The sequence below is a fragment of the Ictalurus furcatus genome, chromosome 1 (assembly GCF_023375685.1).
Source record: "Ictalurus furcatus strain D&B chromosome 1, Billie_1.0, whole genome shotgun sequence".
Taxonomy (NCBI): Eukaryota; Metazoa; Chordata; class Actinopteri; order Siluriformes; family Ictaluridae; genus Ictalurus; species Ictalurus furcatus.
The window spans coordinates 8492516-8507795 of record NC_071255.1 but is presented as its reverse complement, the minus strand read 5'-3'; the positions used below and the strand labels follow the sequence as shown (position 1 = coordinate 8507795).

Sequence of the window (15280 nt, the reverse complement as noted above, 5' to 3'; positions counted from 1 at the left end):
TTTACTGTGAGTATGCTACTAGCCAAGGACAGATATAAATCTGTAGAATATGAGAAATGTCTAACTGTCATCTGTAACAAGCCACCCTTGGGGCCAATTGCCAAGCTTTTGGACCAGGTCCCATATTTGACAAACAAAAGTTATTTATGCAAAACCCTGTTCCTGGATATCACTGTTTAATGGTAGAAAACCTGCAACACATATTAAACTATAGCAATATACACTACATGACCTTGTGTGAATGAACAGCCAAGTATTAGTGGTTGTCAGCTGCCAGTGGACCACATGCACACATTGCACCTCAGCGCAAGCCTTGAGTAGCTGTTAAATACCAATGTTAGCGTTGTGCTTGCAGCTCAATGTAAGTAATTAACGGGGAATTAATGCCTATTAATAAACAGCACAGCAAAGCATGCAACCAAACATAAACGCAAATATGTATGCCATCCCAGGCTAACTGATAAAATGTAAACAATAAACCAATTTCAGTTGTACAAAAAAAAGAATACATACTCCATTATGGTACATTGATGAAATGGATTTCATACAGTTTCACAATGAAATCAGAACAGAGCTCCATAACACTATTGTTGGCCATAGAAATCATCTGCAGGAGACTTCACTGAGAATGCTAGCCACCCTGTCACCCCCAAGTATGGCAGACATTATTATGATTGCCATGCAACACAATATTCTGTGAATGATACAGTAACAGTAATTTCCTGAGGCTTGCTAGAGTTATGAACTTTTCAGAACTGGGTTATCCACCTATGACTGGACTCCAAACTGACACATGTCCTTGTCTCAATTATAGAAGCCCAGGCTTTAGCTAGCTGGAGTCTCAAAGCTTTTCTAGTGCCACAAGGACACAGAGACCATGTGGACCCCTGGAATAAGATCAGAATACATCAATCAGCCACAATTGAGGCCAGTCCATCTGGCCTTCAAATACTTCTGACCAGTTCTGAGACATTGCCAATTGTTGGTTCACTCTGACAATGTTGTGACAGACAGCTACATCAACTATCTGGATGACACAAGGCTGAGCAGCTCTCTCTCCTTGCAAGTTTAGTTTCACCGAGGGAAACATATCTGCCAAGGCTGTACAATCATGGCACAGTTGGATAGCATGCAGACGCATTAGAATCTATTATACACCTTTTTTCCTGTACCAGTGATTTGTCACACATCGTGTCAACTTCAGGAAGGCCACAGAATTCTGCTCCTAGACCTGAGATGCCCAGCAAGACTTTGGATTCCGCTACTATTTGTGAGGTCAACTTGGCAGTTTCCTCCCTGACCAGCTCTGTATCCCAAATGGATGGAGAGATTTGGCAGTCTCAGCAAAAGTTGCCTGTGCCTGTTGATTTGGTGCTTGGATATGTAGAACCAACTGAGGACTGCAATAAAGCAGCACAGGAAATGTTCCTGAATGCAAGAGTCTCTAGTGCTTCCTATGAGCTGGATTCATTGGCCTATTCCCAAAATACTAACTTTTGTCCATGGACTGCTAGACAGCAGTAAGTCCATACTTATGCTTAAGGTGAATTTGGCTGCCACAGCACCTTTCATGGCATCACTCTGGGGTCTCATAAACTTATGACAACCATTCTGAATCAGCTGAGGTGCTTCCATCCATCACATTACCCTAAGAGCCTGGTGTGGGATCTCCTCTTTGTGTTGGAATCCCTTAATGCCCCTCCTTATCATCCTTTGCAAGATGCTGATCTGAATGGGGCTGTTTGAAAGCTGCCTTTTGCCAGTAATTACAATAAGCAAAAACAGTGATAAACTTTCCTTGAGTGTCTTGGTGGGCAGAGGGCATACATTGTGGTTTATTCAGTGATTCATGACTAAGATCAAATCACCGAATTTTGTGAATAAGTCAATTCATTGACTCCAGTTCAATCCCTGGTACACACCATATGGTGCTATTTAGACAAAACAATGACCATTTGATGAAACTGAGACTGAGACTGTTCACCTGTCATGGAAGAAACGCACAAGGCTCCCTTGTCTATGCAGTTGCTGGTCTACTGGGTGGTGGATATCCTCAACATGGCTTAAAGACAGGCTTCATACTCAGCCTGTATACCATGATGTGCCACTCTACAAGGAGAAGCACTGTTGCTAGCTGAGCATCACTGTGCATGTTCTCCAGGTGCTACAACCTCAAAATTGCTTGTATAACAGCGAAATTTGTTGCAAATGCTGTGTCATACAGTACTGTGCAAAAGTTTTAGGCACATGCAAAGAAATGCTGTAGAGCAAAGATGCCTTCTAAATAATTAAATTAAATGTTTCTACATTTAAAAATAATTACTGTAAAGAGCAGTAATCAGTAGTAAATAAAACAAAGTCAATATGTTTTATGACAAAATTTAAAAAAAAAAAATTAACTTATGTTTTTACAAAAAACATCTAGAATGCGTTGAAATTTCTTGGGGATCTAGAGGACATACTATGAATGACCCTTTTTTGTGCTGATTTTGTGCGGATATGTCAAATATTTAAAAAATAAAAAAGATATTTCAACATATGACAGTTTTCAAAATGGTGGATAGACAGTTTGTCCGATGCTGGCAAAATTGGTATCCCTGGATTCGGCATAACCCACTGAATCAGTGGACACTGAGCTCACAATTTACTGACAAAATATTCAAAAGTTATAAGCAAAAATATTAATTTTTCAAATCTCATGACCTGTAGGTAGCACTGTTCTCAAATTCGGCTTGGGCCCTCAGATAATGCTGCTGATGAAGTTTACCAAGTTTTGTTATGATTTATCAAAGTATGGCCGAGATACACCCTCTGAATCAATTTTGGTACTACATTGTTAAATTTGTGATAACATAACTTTTGAACTTCTATGAACTTCAAAATTGTGGCTCTGTCCACTGATCATCTGAGCCATTTCTGGTAAGAATTGGACAAAATTTGAATGAGGAGTAGCAAAAAATACTGAATACTGTACATTTCAAAATGGTGACTACTGTAATGGGTGGAGTCTTAATGTAAAATATGGATTGTGATCAGCATGAGGAGACTAATCTGATGAGCTAAATTTCTTTTCTCTAGGGAAAAGTGTTCATCAATTATAACCATTTGAAAAGGGAATTTTTGAACTAGTATTGGCGCTACAGAGTTGGTCATAGAGTGCCCATAATTAGTACAGATACTATTCATCGTCCTATCTATGAGTGGGCCAAATTTCATAATTTTACCTACTTACAGTTCATAGGGCTGCCACAGACTCCCAATGGGGAAGAAGCAGAATACTAAGAAAATAACAGATACAGTTGGTGCCTACGCACTTTCGGTGCTTGGCCCCTAAAAATAGTACTCCCCGGTTCAATTTGTGCAGTTTTATAAGGAAATTAGCTGGTAGGTTTTATTGAGCATCTTGCAGAACCAGTCACACAGTCGCATTTGCGTCTTATTTTTGCAGAAAAGCCCAACAGCCTTCATTGTGTTTTTTGTCTGAAAAGTGGTCTCTTACATAATATGCTACTTTCTTTATTGACATACAAACATTTTTCTGTAGCATTTAATTTTGTGCTAGAAAACTAATGTTTGGAATTTAAAATGTTTTTGTACTGACTTGATAATGTAAAGCCATGAAGTAAAAAGAAATCTATAACAAAGTTTGTAATAAAAAAATAGGGTGCCTACAATTTTTGCACAGAATTGTATGTTGCTCCTTGACTTTATTGAAAGGTCTTATGACATGCAAACAAGATGATATTCAGGTAATTCTAATATGGGGTTCATAGAACCACCATGGAAAATAGGAAAGATATTTGTATTTTACCTCTGATATACTAGCATGTGTAAGTATATTTAGACCTTTACACAAATTAATATTTATGTGATATTTGTGTGCAGTATTGTGGTTGAAACTTGAGCTATATAAATAAAAGGGACCTGACCTGTCTCATGAAATAAACCAGTGAACAAAAGTCCAAATCAATTATAAAAAAAATTATTTGCAATTAATTGTGTCCTGTGATGGGCTGGCATCCCATCCAGGGTGTTCCCTGCCTTGAGCCCCAAGTTTACTAGGATAGGCTTCAGGGTCACCCGTGACCCTGTGTAGGATAAGTGGCATGGTAAATGGATGGATGGATGGATTTAAAATGCGAAATAGTGATAAAATATAGTTGCGTGATGGTGACTTCTGGCAATGCCATCACCTTCCTTATCCAGATAATGTGTCTTGGACAAAGCACCATCTTAAAATGTATAGTTCCATCCATTTTCTATACCACTTATCCTACTTGATTGCGGGGAACCTGGAGCTTATCCCAGGGAGCATCGGGCACAGGGCAGGGTACACCCTGGACGCAGGGCACAATCACATTCACACACCCATTCATACACTACGCCATACATACACATGCCAAATAGCCTACCATGCATGTCTTTGGACAGGGGGAGGAAACCGGAGTACCCGGAGGAAACCCGCACAGCACAGGGAGACCATGCAAACAGAGAGCAGTGGCAGGAATCGTACCCCCAACCCTTGAGGTGTGAGGTGAACGTGCTAACCACTAAGCCAACATGCACCCTAAATATACAAGTATAGAACCAATGCATGGATAGTATATAAAATAATACGTTTTTTCCTATGAAACATGTTCTTATATTACATTGGAGCCAAAGTATACTCTTGTTGTCTAAAGTTATTATAATAGTTTGTCCTAAAGCAACTGAATACCAGGAGGTGAACACATCTCTAAATAAGTTATAAGTTAGCCTATTAATTACATTTGTTGGCTGGTGAACTGACCTACTCTAAACACATTTTTTGGTGAAAATAACATAGATATGTTTTCCCAGATGGAAAGCCACTGCATGTTAGTCTATAACCAGAGATGCCATGTGATGTGTTAAACTCCTCTGACCAGCCTTTACACACTATAATGACTAATATATTGTAATATCCCAATTTGTATTTTTAACTGCAACTTTCTTCACATTTCAATAAACCACATGCTTCTGTAATGGGAAGTTTCAAAACAGTGAGAAGGGCAACATCCTTCAACCTCAACTCAACATGACATCAACTTGGTCTTGAAAAAAAAGTTGTTGTTTTTTATGCTGACACTCTTCATTAAAACATTGTACACAGATAATCATGTTTGCAATTTCCTAGTTCTTTGTGCATGTAAGCAGAAGATAAAGTAATTCAGTGCAACTTGTTTAAACATGTTTTAATGCACTCAGCTTTAGTTACCACTCTTATATAAGGTATAAATCCAGACCTTTAATAGGTGTGCTTTATAGAGATGTTTTGATATTGTGAAACAACTTAGGCCATGTAGTCAGGGAGCAAAAAAGGTACAGAAAAAGGTACGTTGTAACCAGCATTCTTTTTAAAATCCTACTAAAGTTATGAACTCAAAAGAAGAATTCTCGCACACATGTACACAATTTTTTGAGCTCTGAAAGTTATACTCTAGACAATTTTTTTTGATGGCATCTTTAAATGTAATTGTTAAAATCCCTTTTTTGTGAATCTGTTAAACAGTTTGATGCAGGTAGTACACTCCTTGAAATAAGTTAATCAGTTTGTCCCTCTGGGAGAAACATTTACATGGTGTGATAAAAAAAAAAATAGTTGTAAGATGTTATCTAATTTCACTTAAGCTTGCAAACAAATGTTTTATTCTTTGAGAAATAATGAGAAAGGGATAGGCTACAGCTGGAGAAAGAGACAAGCTGGGGCAAGATGCTTACGTTGTATGATTTGTAGAACACTTTATCAATCTCCCAGATATATATATACGAGTTCACAAGTAGCATATAAAGGACACAAAAGAATACTTAAAACTTGCATCAGAATACTTCAGGCTGTTTTAACAAAGCCAACACCCAGTTTCCATCCAGAATCGAGTTGTCCGATCTGTTGCACTGCCATCATGAGTTACAGACAGGGATTATATGTTTGCAGGATCATATTAAGTGCAAATAGTGGCCTTGTACATGTGGAAGAGCCCTGTGAACGTTCTGGACCAAGAACACAATCCTAATCTCATTTGCCTGCAAAGCACAATGACCTCAGAACAGCTCACTACTCAAAGGTTAACTTATCAGCTGCATTTACAGTCATGAACCTAGATCAAAAATCCCTGCCCTTCCATGTGACTAATTAAATATGTTGTACTTTGATTGTGTTATAAGTAGGCCTAGCAAAAAAAAAAAAATCCTTTCTTTCAAATACAATACAGCATAAAGCTGTACTATGAGAAAACACTCTATTGATAAAAAAAAACAAAAAAACAAACAAAAAAAACCAACTCTAGTTCATTAAAAAAAATCATTCTAATTCTAATTGTAAGTATGTTTACAGACTGGAAACTTCATGGATTTGTCATTGATAACTGATGGCCCTCAAATTGTTTTAACTGAACAGAAACCATCCAGAACCATCTTCATGCTTGTAGGCAGAACAAAAGAATGTGATGCTGGCATTTGATATTGTTAATCTAGCATTCAACTGTAAACTAGGCTACACAAGACATCTTTATTTTGCATGTGAAAAGAGCAATTGGGCGATAAATGTGTTAATGATTTGGATCATTGTGGCAGCAATCTGGAGCCGAAATATCAGAAGGCGCCAGACTAATAGACTCTTTGCTCTCCAACAGTTAAGAAGACCAGACAATTTGACTGATTAAAAAAAAAAAGTATGTAAGTTACAAAAAGATTTAAAGTTCAGAGATTGATGTCGGATGAGCTGTTGAGGAAATTTAGACAAGAAAGTGCTTCAGACTTTTAGCATTAATCAGTAATTGAGTGATTGATTATATATAAAGATTTAGCAAATGTTTAATATGTTGCATTGAGCAATCTAGGGCAATGCAAGAAAAAAAAAAATCTCGACATGCTCAGAGAGATTCTGAAAAAAAAAAATTGCGCAACATGTTTTCACTGGTGTGCGTGATGCTGACTGTAGACCCGAACAAAGGGAAGAGAAAGTCTCGTGATCAGCGCTATTGTGAAGGCAGCTCGGAGAGTATAAAAAGCGCGCGCACCTATACTGCTCATAACACGGAGCAAAGCGGACTTCTTAGGTGGGTATGAAAAAGACAGGGGCAGCAATACTAAAATAACGGGAAATATTTTTAATAATGGCATGACTACTTTTCTTTGCATTTATTATGCAACAGCTCATAGGCTCTTTTCCACACCATCACCTATTAATCACTTGCAGTGCTTTAGATCACTTTTAGAAAAGAAATGAAAATGGATGTGTATGTGATAATACAGCAAACTATGTACTGATGTTCTCTTTATTCTGCATTCTGCAAGCCTAAAAAGTAAATTAATGTTTTGGCTGAAATCATCGTAATTGCATATTTTATTCAAATAATAATTATATAATATATATATATATATATATATATATATATATATATATATATATATATATATATATATATGTTGAAATTGATATTTTGAATAACTACCTCCCACAACTATGATAGTGGGGAAACTTACTGACTGTCATTCTATCTCTAGGTGTTCTTGTCTGTCTATCAACATGAAGGCTGTTGCATTTGTACTTGTTGCGGCAATTATTGCTGGTAAGTAGAAAATCCCTAATTTATTTATCCTTGGCTTTTCTATGCATGCAACACAAGTATGCACACTAGTTAAACTGTAAAGCAGTTATAGTAAAAAATGTTGTGAACCTTACTCACAGTCTTGTGAGTGTTTACATATTTAACAAAACTTGATGGGTTTAATCAGATGTGTTAGAATTGGGCCAAAATGTGCGAGGAGTCACATGCACTGGAACTGACAAATGCTTCTGTTCCACCAGACTGCATTCACTATAGCCATGTTTAATCAAGTAGCTCAATTGTATTTTTTTCTGAATCTCCTTCATCTTTTAGGCTGCCACACTCGCGCAGTGCCCCAGGCTGACGAGCCTCTGGTCAAGTGGGAAGAGACAGTGGATCGATTCTGGCAGTTCATCTCAGAGCTTAACACTCATACTGATAGTGTGGTTGAGAACTTGAAGACTGACCAACTCAGCAGGGAACTTGAGTAAGTTGACACAAAGAACCATGAATGTATACAAGAATCTTGTACGACTCTGTTCATTTAAGTTGCATCTCATTATGAGAGTTCTGCATATCCTAGATTGTAAAAGCATCATATAATGTCACCAGCAAGTTAAATCAGGAGCCCCTAAAGCTTTTCTGCAATGTTCCCCACAACTATTCCATTGTCTCTGATCTTCTGTATCATGGTCCCCCTCCTCTTCTCAACTTTAGTACTCTGATCACTAACACCATGGCTGAGCTGAACGTGTACAGGGCAGACATCGAGACCAAACTGGGCCCCCATGCTAAGGACGCCTCAGACCAGCTGAAGCAGGATCTGGATCTGCTGACCAGCAAGCTGCAGACTGACATGCTTAATGCCAAGGACCGCTCCACCCAGTACCTTCAGGAGCTGAAGACCATGTTGAAGCAGAATGCAGATGATGTCAAGAACCGTGTCAACAGCTACATTCGTAAACTCAAGAAGCGCCTGGGCACAGACACCGACTTGATCCGCAAGTGAGTGTGAATCAAGAACTTTAAGTAGTTATTATGGTAGCAGATAGAATTGCAATTTCAGTAAATGGTATATTTATATCTACTGCTTGGTGGACAATCTATGTTTATTGATGTCTTAAATTTCTAGCAAGTCATGGTAACTGGACCTAAGTGATCTTGAAGACACATTAAAACATAAGTTCAGTTGTCTTGATCTAAATGGATAACTGAAAACCTTAACTCCTTTATTGTTGCACCTTTTCCAGCACTGTGGCCACTTACCTGGGTGAGCTGCAGTCCCGTGGTGAGCAGAATGCTGAGTCAGTAAAGACCCACTTCGAGCCCTACGCTAAACAGGTGCAAGAGGGCATCGGTCAGAAGTTGGGCACCATAACCGACTTGTTTCAGAGCCAGACCCAGGGAGTGAGCCAGCAGCTGGAGGAACAGGCCAATGTGCTGAAACAGCAGCTGGAGCAGACCGCCGACAGCTTGCGCATTTCCCTTGAGGGCCGGATTGAGGAGCTCACCGGCCTCCTGAATCCTTACACTGAGAAGATCCGTGAACAGCTGCAGACTGTCTTGGAAAAGATCCAAGAGGCCTCAGCTGCCCTCCCTGGCCCATTGTAAAACCAACAATTATAACACATTGTACCAAACACAGGGAGAGAAAGTGGGGGTCATGTTAGTTACTGATGCTTTATAGTCTTCACTGTTTGATAGGGAAACAAGAAAGGGAAAGAACATGAAAAATGGAGTACTGTTTATTAATCACCATGTGGGCTTTCTCAGTATTAATCCACTAAATAATACTTCTTAAAGTGCAATAGTATAACAACCTTGGCTAGTCATGTTACTCAGATCTTTTAGATTGCATACAGGCGTGCTTTTGGGATGACAGCAGGTGTACAACCAAACCTCATGAAACATTGTCCACCATTTCAATCACAAAATCTTCAAATAAATGTCTGATGCTGTTTTTGAACCTGTATGCAATAAAAATGGGTAATGGATAAAATTGATCTTGGGTGTTTTCTTCTTATTCCACTTCTTTGCATGTTTACAACTACCTGCCTTTGTGAACAATAGTCCATTATGATGAAAATGAAATTAACATACAAGCAAACTGTGGAAAACTTTGGCCTATGTAAAGGTCTGTATCATACACTCACTACATGAATGTATTAAATAGGCATACTCAAATGTGAAATAAAGCTTCCAAAGCAGACATCCATCCATTTTCTATACCGCTTATCCTACTGGGTCGTGGGGAACCTGGAGCCTATCCCTGGGAGCAGGCCAAGGTGCCAATCCATTGCAGGGCACACATTCACACAACGGACATTCCAATAAGTCTGCCATGCATGTCTATGGACTGGGGGAGGAAACCTCCCGGAGCATGGGGAGAACATGCAAACTCCGCACACACAAAGGACCGAACCCCCAACCCTGGAGGTGTGAGGCGAATGTGCTAACCACTAAGCCACTGTGCCCCCATTTGACAGACATACTACTTTGATTTTGTATGAACACATCACTGAATACAAATGTCAAGAGTTAAAGCAGAGAAATAATTAAGTAATTAATTTAGTTGTTTTTCTACTTTAAGAAAAACAGTAGATGGGAACAAGCTTAAACTTGTAGGTTGACACTGAAAAACATAAAGGTTGGTCTGTACTGGGTCAGAAAATGTTTCCTGTGTGTAATTATGCTTCATTTTGCCTCCAATGAGGGACAAGAAATGTAAAAGGATCTCTGCCTCATATTTAGAGATAATGATCATCTTTTTTCTGATATATATATATATATATATTATTCTGAACACCCCCACAACCCTAAGCCTTTCTTTGTCACGCCACCTCCGTGTCTTTCCAGGCTTACATAATCAGACATGTACAGGCAGTAACCTAATTGCTCTTATCCCCTGCACACATCTTCTCTTTCTATGAAGTATAGGTGGAAGATTACAGGTCATGCTGCCTTTTGTGCACCTTTATCTGAAATATATATTCTCCCTGGTTTTGTAATTAATTAGAAGAATCAATTAGTTACAGGAAATGTGTGACATGCATGTACTGTGATTACAATAGTCATGGTAAATGGTGCACTTATATTGCACTTTTATCCAAAGCACTTTACACTGTGTCTCATTCACTCATTCACACACACACAATCACACACCAATGTTAGCAGAGCTGCCATGCAAGGCGCTAACTTGCCATCGAGAGCAACTTGGGGTTCAGTGTCTTGCCCAAGGACACTTCGGTATGTGGAGTCACGTGGGCCGGGAATCGAACCGCCAATCCTACGATTAGTGGACAACCCGCTCTACCACCTGAGCCACATCCACCCCGATATAGTTACTGTAATTACACTTAATAGTGTCTTTTGCACATTCGTAGTAGATATTCTGATCTAATGCTATTTTTTTGCAATCTGAATTGTTTTGTACTTATACACTAATCAGCCATAACACTATCCCCACCTGCCTAATATTGTGTAGGTAAATCTTGTGCCACCAAAACAGCTCTGACCCATTGAGGCATGGACCCCACAAGACCTCTGAAGGTGTACTGTGGTATCTGGCACCAAGACGTTAGCAGCAGATCCTGTAAGTTGCGAGGTGGGGCCTCCATGGATTGGACTTGTTTGCCCAGTACATCCCACAAATATTTGAATGGACTGAGATCTGGTTAATTTGGAGGCCAAGTCAACACCTTGAATTCTTTATCATGCTCCTCAAAGTATTCCTGAACAATTTTTGCAGTGTGGCAGGGTGCATTATCCTGCTGAAAGAGGCCACTGCCATTAGGGAATACTGTTGGTATTTAGGGGTGTACTTCGTTTGCAACAGTGTTTAGGTAGGTGGTACATATCAAAGTAACATCCACATGAATTCCAGGACCCAAGGTTTCCCAGCAGAACATTGCCCAGAGCATCACACTGCCCCCGCCGGCTTGCCTTCTTCCCATAGTGCATCCTGGTGCCATCTCTTTCTCGGGTAAGCGACATAGACACACCCGGACATCCACATGATGTAAAAGAAAACTTGATTCATCAGACCAGGAAACCTTCTTTCATTGATCCATGGTCCAGTTCTGATGTTTATGTGTCCATTGTATTTGCTTTCAGTGGTGGACAGGGGTCAGCATGGGCACTCTGACCAATTTGCTGCTATGCAGCCCCAAAGCTGCGATGCACAGTGTGTTCTGACACCTTTAAATCATAGCCAGCATTAACTTTCAACAATTTGTGCTAGAGTAGCTCTTCTATGGGATCGGACAAAATGGGCTAGCCTTCACTCCCCAAGTGCATCAGTAAGCCTTGGATGCCCATGACCTTGTCGCCAGTTCACCAGTTGTCCTTCCTTGGACTACTTTTGGTAGGTACTAAACACTGTATACCGGGAACACCCCACAAGACCTGCAGTTTTGGAGATGCTCTGAACCAGCGGTCTAGCCATCACAATTTGGCACTTGTCAAAGTTGCTCAGATTCTTATGCCCATTTTTCCTGCTTCCAGCAGATCAACTTTGAGAATGGACTGTTCACTTGCTGTCTAATATATCCCACCCCTTGACAGGTGCCATTGTAATGTAATAATCAGTGTTATTCACATCACTTGTCAGTGGGTTTAATGTTATGGCTGTTTGGTAAATGTACATGTCAATTTGAGCAGCTACAAACTTCTCGTTGAATTTTACTTGGCTAAATGATACTGATTTTGATACTGATCAGCATTTCTTTATACCATCCATGAAAACCTGTTTCTGCAAAACGTCATAATTCACTCCAAGCAAAGCAGCTTAAAGAAACGTTCCATTGTCACTATGACAAAAGAAGAAATTCTTAGTGCAAGCACTACACATGAAAGAAAAAAAAAACATTCATTTTATGTTAATCTCAATTTATGCACCTATTTCAAAGTCCTTTGCACAAATCTCAAAAACATCTCCTTCTACATTTCCTTTTGGACTAGAACATGTAGAAGCTTACCACTGCCGGATGGCCATTATGTTAACATTAGCCACAACCCTCCCCAGAATCATTTTCTCCCATTCTTGTTGCTGCTGGGGACGTGTTCAGAGCTGTTCACACATTCCAGTGGGCTGCCTGCATGTCTGCCAGGATAAAGGAACATGCTCTCCCATTATTTATGTGAATCAGACTTGCTTTTGTACACCATAATCCTTCCTATCTCTGTCACATGCACACACACACACACACACACACACACACACACACACACACACACACACAACATGTAGTGTGACTTTATGCCAGTAGATGCAGTAGATCTCTGTCACACACACACACACACACACACACACACAACATGTAGTGTGACTTTATGCCAGTAGATGCCTCTCTCTCCTTCAAAAGAATTAATTTAATATTAAAAACAACACAACAAACTACTGAAACTACTGATATATAGAAGGATGGTTTCAGATGCTACTATTTATTATAAATTATTTTTGGAAAAATCAATTTGTTAATTCAACAATAAGAGGAGAAAAGAAGGTGAGCATATAAAAGAGAGTTTATTACAGGGATCCAGAGAAAATACTTTCCTAAAATCCTTTTGCTCTAATTAATGCCAGCATCTCTAATAAATAAATAAATAAATAAATAAATAAATAAGATTAAAATGCCTTTTCACTGAGGACCTGCAGGGGTTAGATAATTTGCTGGAGGGATAATGAGGACACTGCAAACATTCTGCAAGCCAGTGCTCTTTATGAAAAACTGTGTGCCTTCGTCTAAACTCCCCAGCTCTCCGGCACACAGGAGTTTGGGAGGAATGAACTACAGTAACCTGACGAAATGTCAGAATCTCCTCGACATTTTCCCTCTCGAGAACGACAAAGCAATTCTCACTTCAAGCTGTAGTTATTTTACATCCACTGCTTTAAACAGATATGCTTGCATTTTTAGAAATCTAAAACAGCACTGAGATATTTTTCCTGGCATATGAATGTTTTCTGCATAAAGGGAAGTGCAAAGTCTTTTAAAGGGACCTTTCTTTACTTGTTTACCTCCATAAGGTACATTTGGTGCAGGTCCTGACCTGCAATTTTTATGCCCCAAATAACAAAGGATCTCAAATGGCATCACACAATCTCTCTCTCTCTCTCTCTCTCTCTCTCTCTCTCTCTCTCTCTCTCTCACACACACACACACACACACACCGAAAAAATTGTGATAACACACATAAAACTGAAAAACACGGCAACAGCACACAAGCAAAGCAGCTTGGTGTTACATATTCATGAGTAAAACTCATTGTAAAGGTGTCTAACTCCAATCTCTTAATGAATGACCCAACAATCACTTGCTGATGACCCTGAATGGCTGTACTTTAAGAAGTTCTGAAAGCTCTATATTGTGCAGTTCATTCCCCCTGGCCTCAACTTTCCATATTCACAATACAGAGGTAACTGCAGTTCACTGCCTCACTGCATGACTCCATCATCAGCAACGTCCTCATGTGCCCAGAGCTTCACTTCCCTTTCCCAGAGTCTAGACTTCACTAAAAAAAACTTTTTTTAGCACTTAAAGTAGACTAAACAACAGCCATGATGAAATCAAGGTCTTAATAGACTTGAACATGTCACATAACCATAGAAAACAAGGGCAGAGAGAATTCACTGAACAGGAAAACAGAATAGAGGAAGTGGAGGAGTGGTCAAGAGCTCATAGGCCATGCTCTGTATTCTGTGTTGATTTCGGTCAGCTTTTTTTGCATAGCCAAGTGCAGTAAAGAGATTTAAAAAAAAAAAAGACTGGATGTCTACATAGTATAATGTTTTTAAATATAGGGAGCTTATGTGTGTGGGAGTTTGGACAAAAAATTGACATGAAGTTAAAAATTATGTTTGGATGTTTTTTAAAGAGGGTCCCATAAGTGTCAAGAACCTCATGAATTGAATAATCTAATAGTCTAATGGAGGCATTTAGTGCAGTATTTTACTACCAATCATAAAGTAAAAATATCAAATCAAATACCCCAAATATCAAAAGAATGTATCAAATTATCTTCTGATGAAAATAAGAGCACCCTGATGAGAACATCTTTCTTAAGAGTGGACTTTTGACCACCACATGCACAACAACACTGCATTAGATAAATAAACTGATGCAATCGTTTAGAAATGCTGTAAGAATGGACACACTGATGACTACAAAAATACAACATAAACACCATTCTACAGAAACACCACATTGTTGTGTGCATTTTATGTTACATTGTGAAATGCTTTCTATAGAACTATAGTATATCACTATATATGGCTGCAATGGATGAATTATTATTTAGTTACTTAAAATTAGTCCAACATTTGAGCTAAATAGTGTGTTGAAATAAATGAACTGAAACTTAATCACAAGTTTGGTATTTGGATCTAGGTCAGTGAGAATCTATGGGATAATACTAATCAGACCACTACATCTGTATTATGTACATCAGCAAGTAAAATAACCTGTGCTGCTACAGATCAAATCAGAGCCTAAATAGGCCTTTGTGATTCTGATTAGTCTTCTGCTGCTCCATTGTGGCACATGAACATTGCATGGCATAGTTGCTTGAACTCTGGTCTATGTTAGTACATGCAGATAAACATGTAAATATGACATAAATACGTAAGCCTATTTTATTGACATCAATGTTGTGAATTTATTCTTATTTACAGGTACTGTGAAGCACATCATGGCCACATTTAGACTAGATGG

At 39.0% G+C, this 15280-nt stretch overlaps 1 protein-coding gene across 1 annotated transcript; it reads left to right on the top strand.

Annotated features, from left to right (window-relative positions):
• Positions 1 to 6995: 6995 nt before the first annotated feature.
• On the top strand, positions 6996 to 9571 carry apoeb (apolipoprotein Eb). The gene is made up of 5 exons (XM_053623250.1): positions 6996 to 7076; positions 7525 to 7589; positions 7902 to 8055; positions 8286 to 8573; positions 8819 to 9571. Exons 2-5 carry the CDS (start codon positions 7547 to 7549, stop codon positions 9177 to 9179), a joined length of 846 nt encoding a protein of 281 aa, XP_053479225.1. The 5' UTR covers positions 6996 to 7076; positions 7525 to 7546; the 3' UTR covers positions 9180 to 9571.
• Positions 9572 to 15280: the final 5709 nt, after the last annotated feature.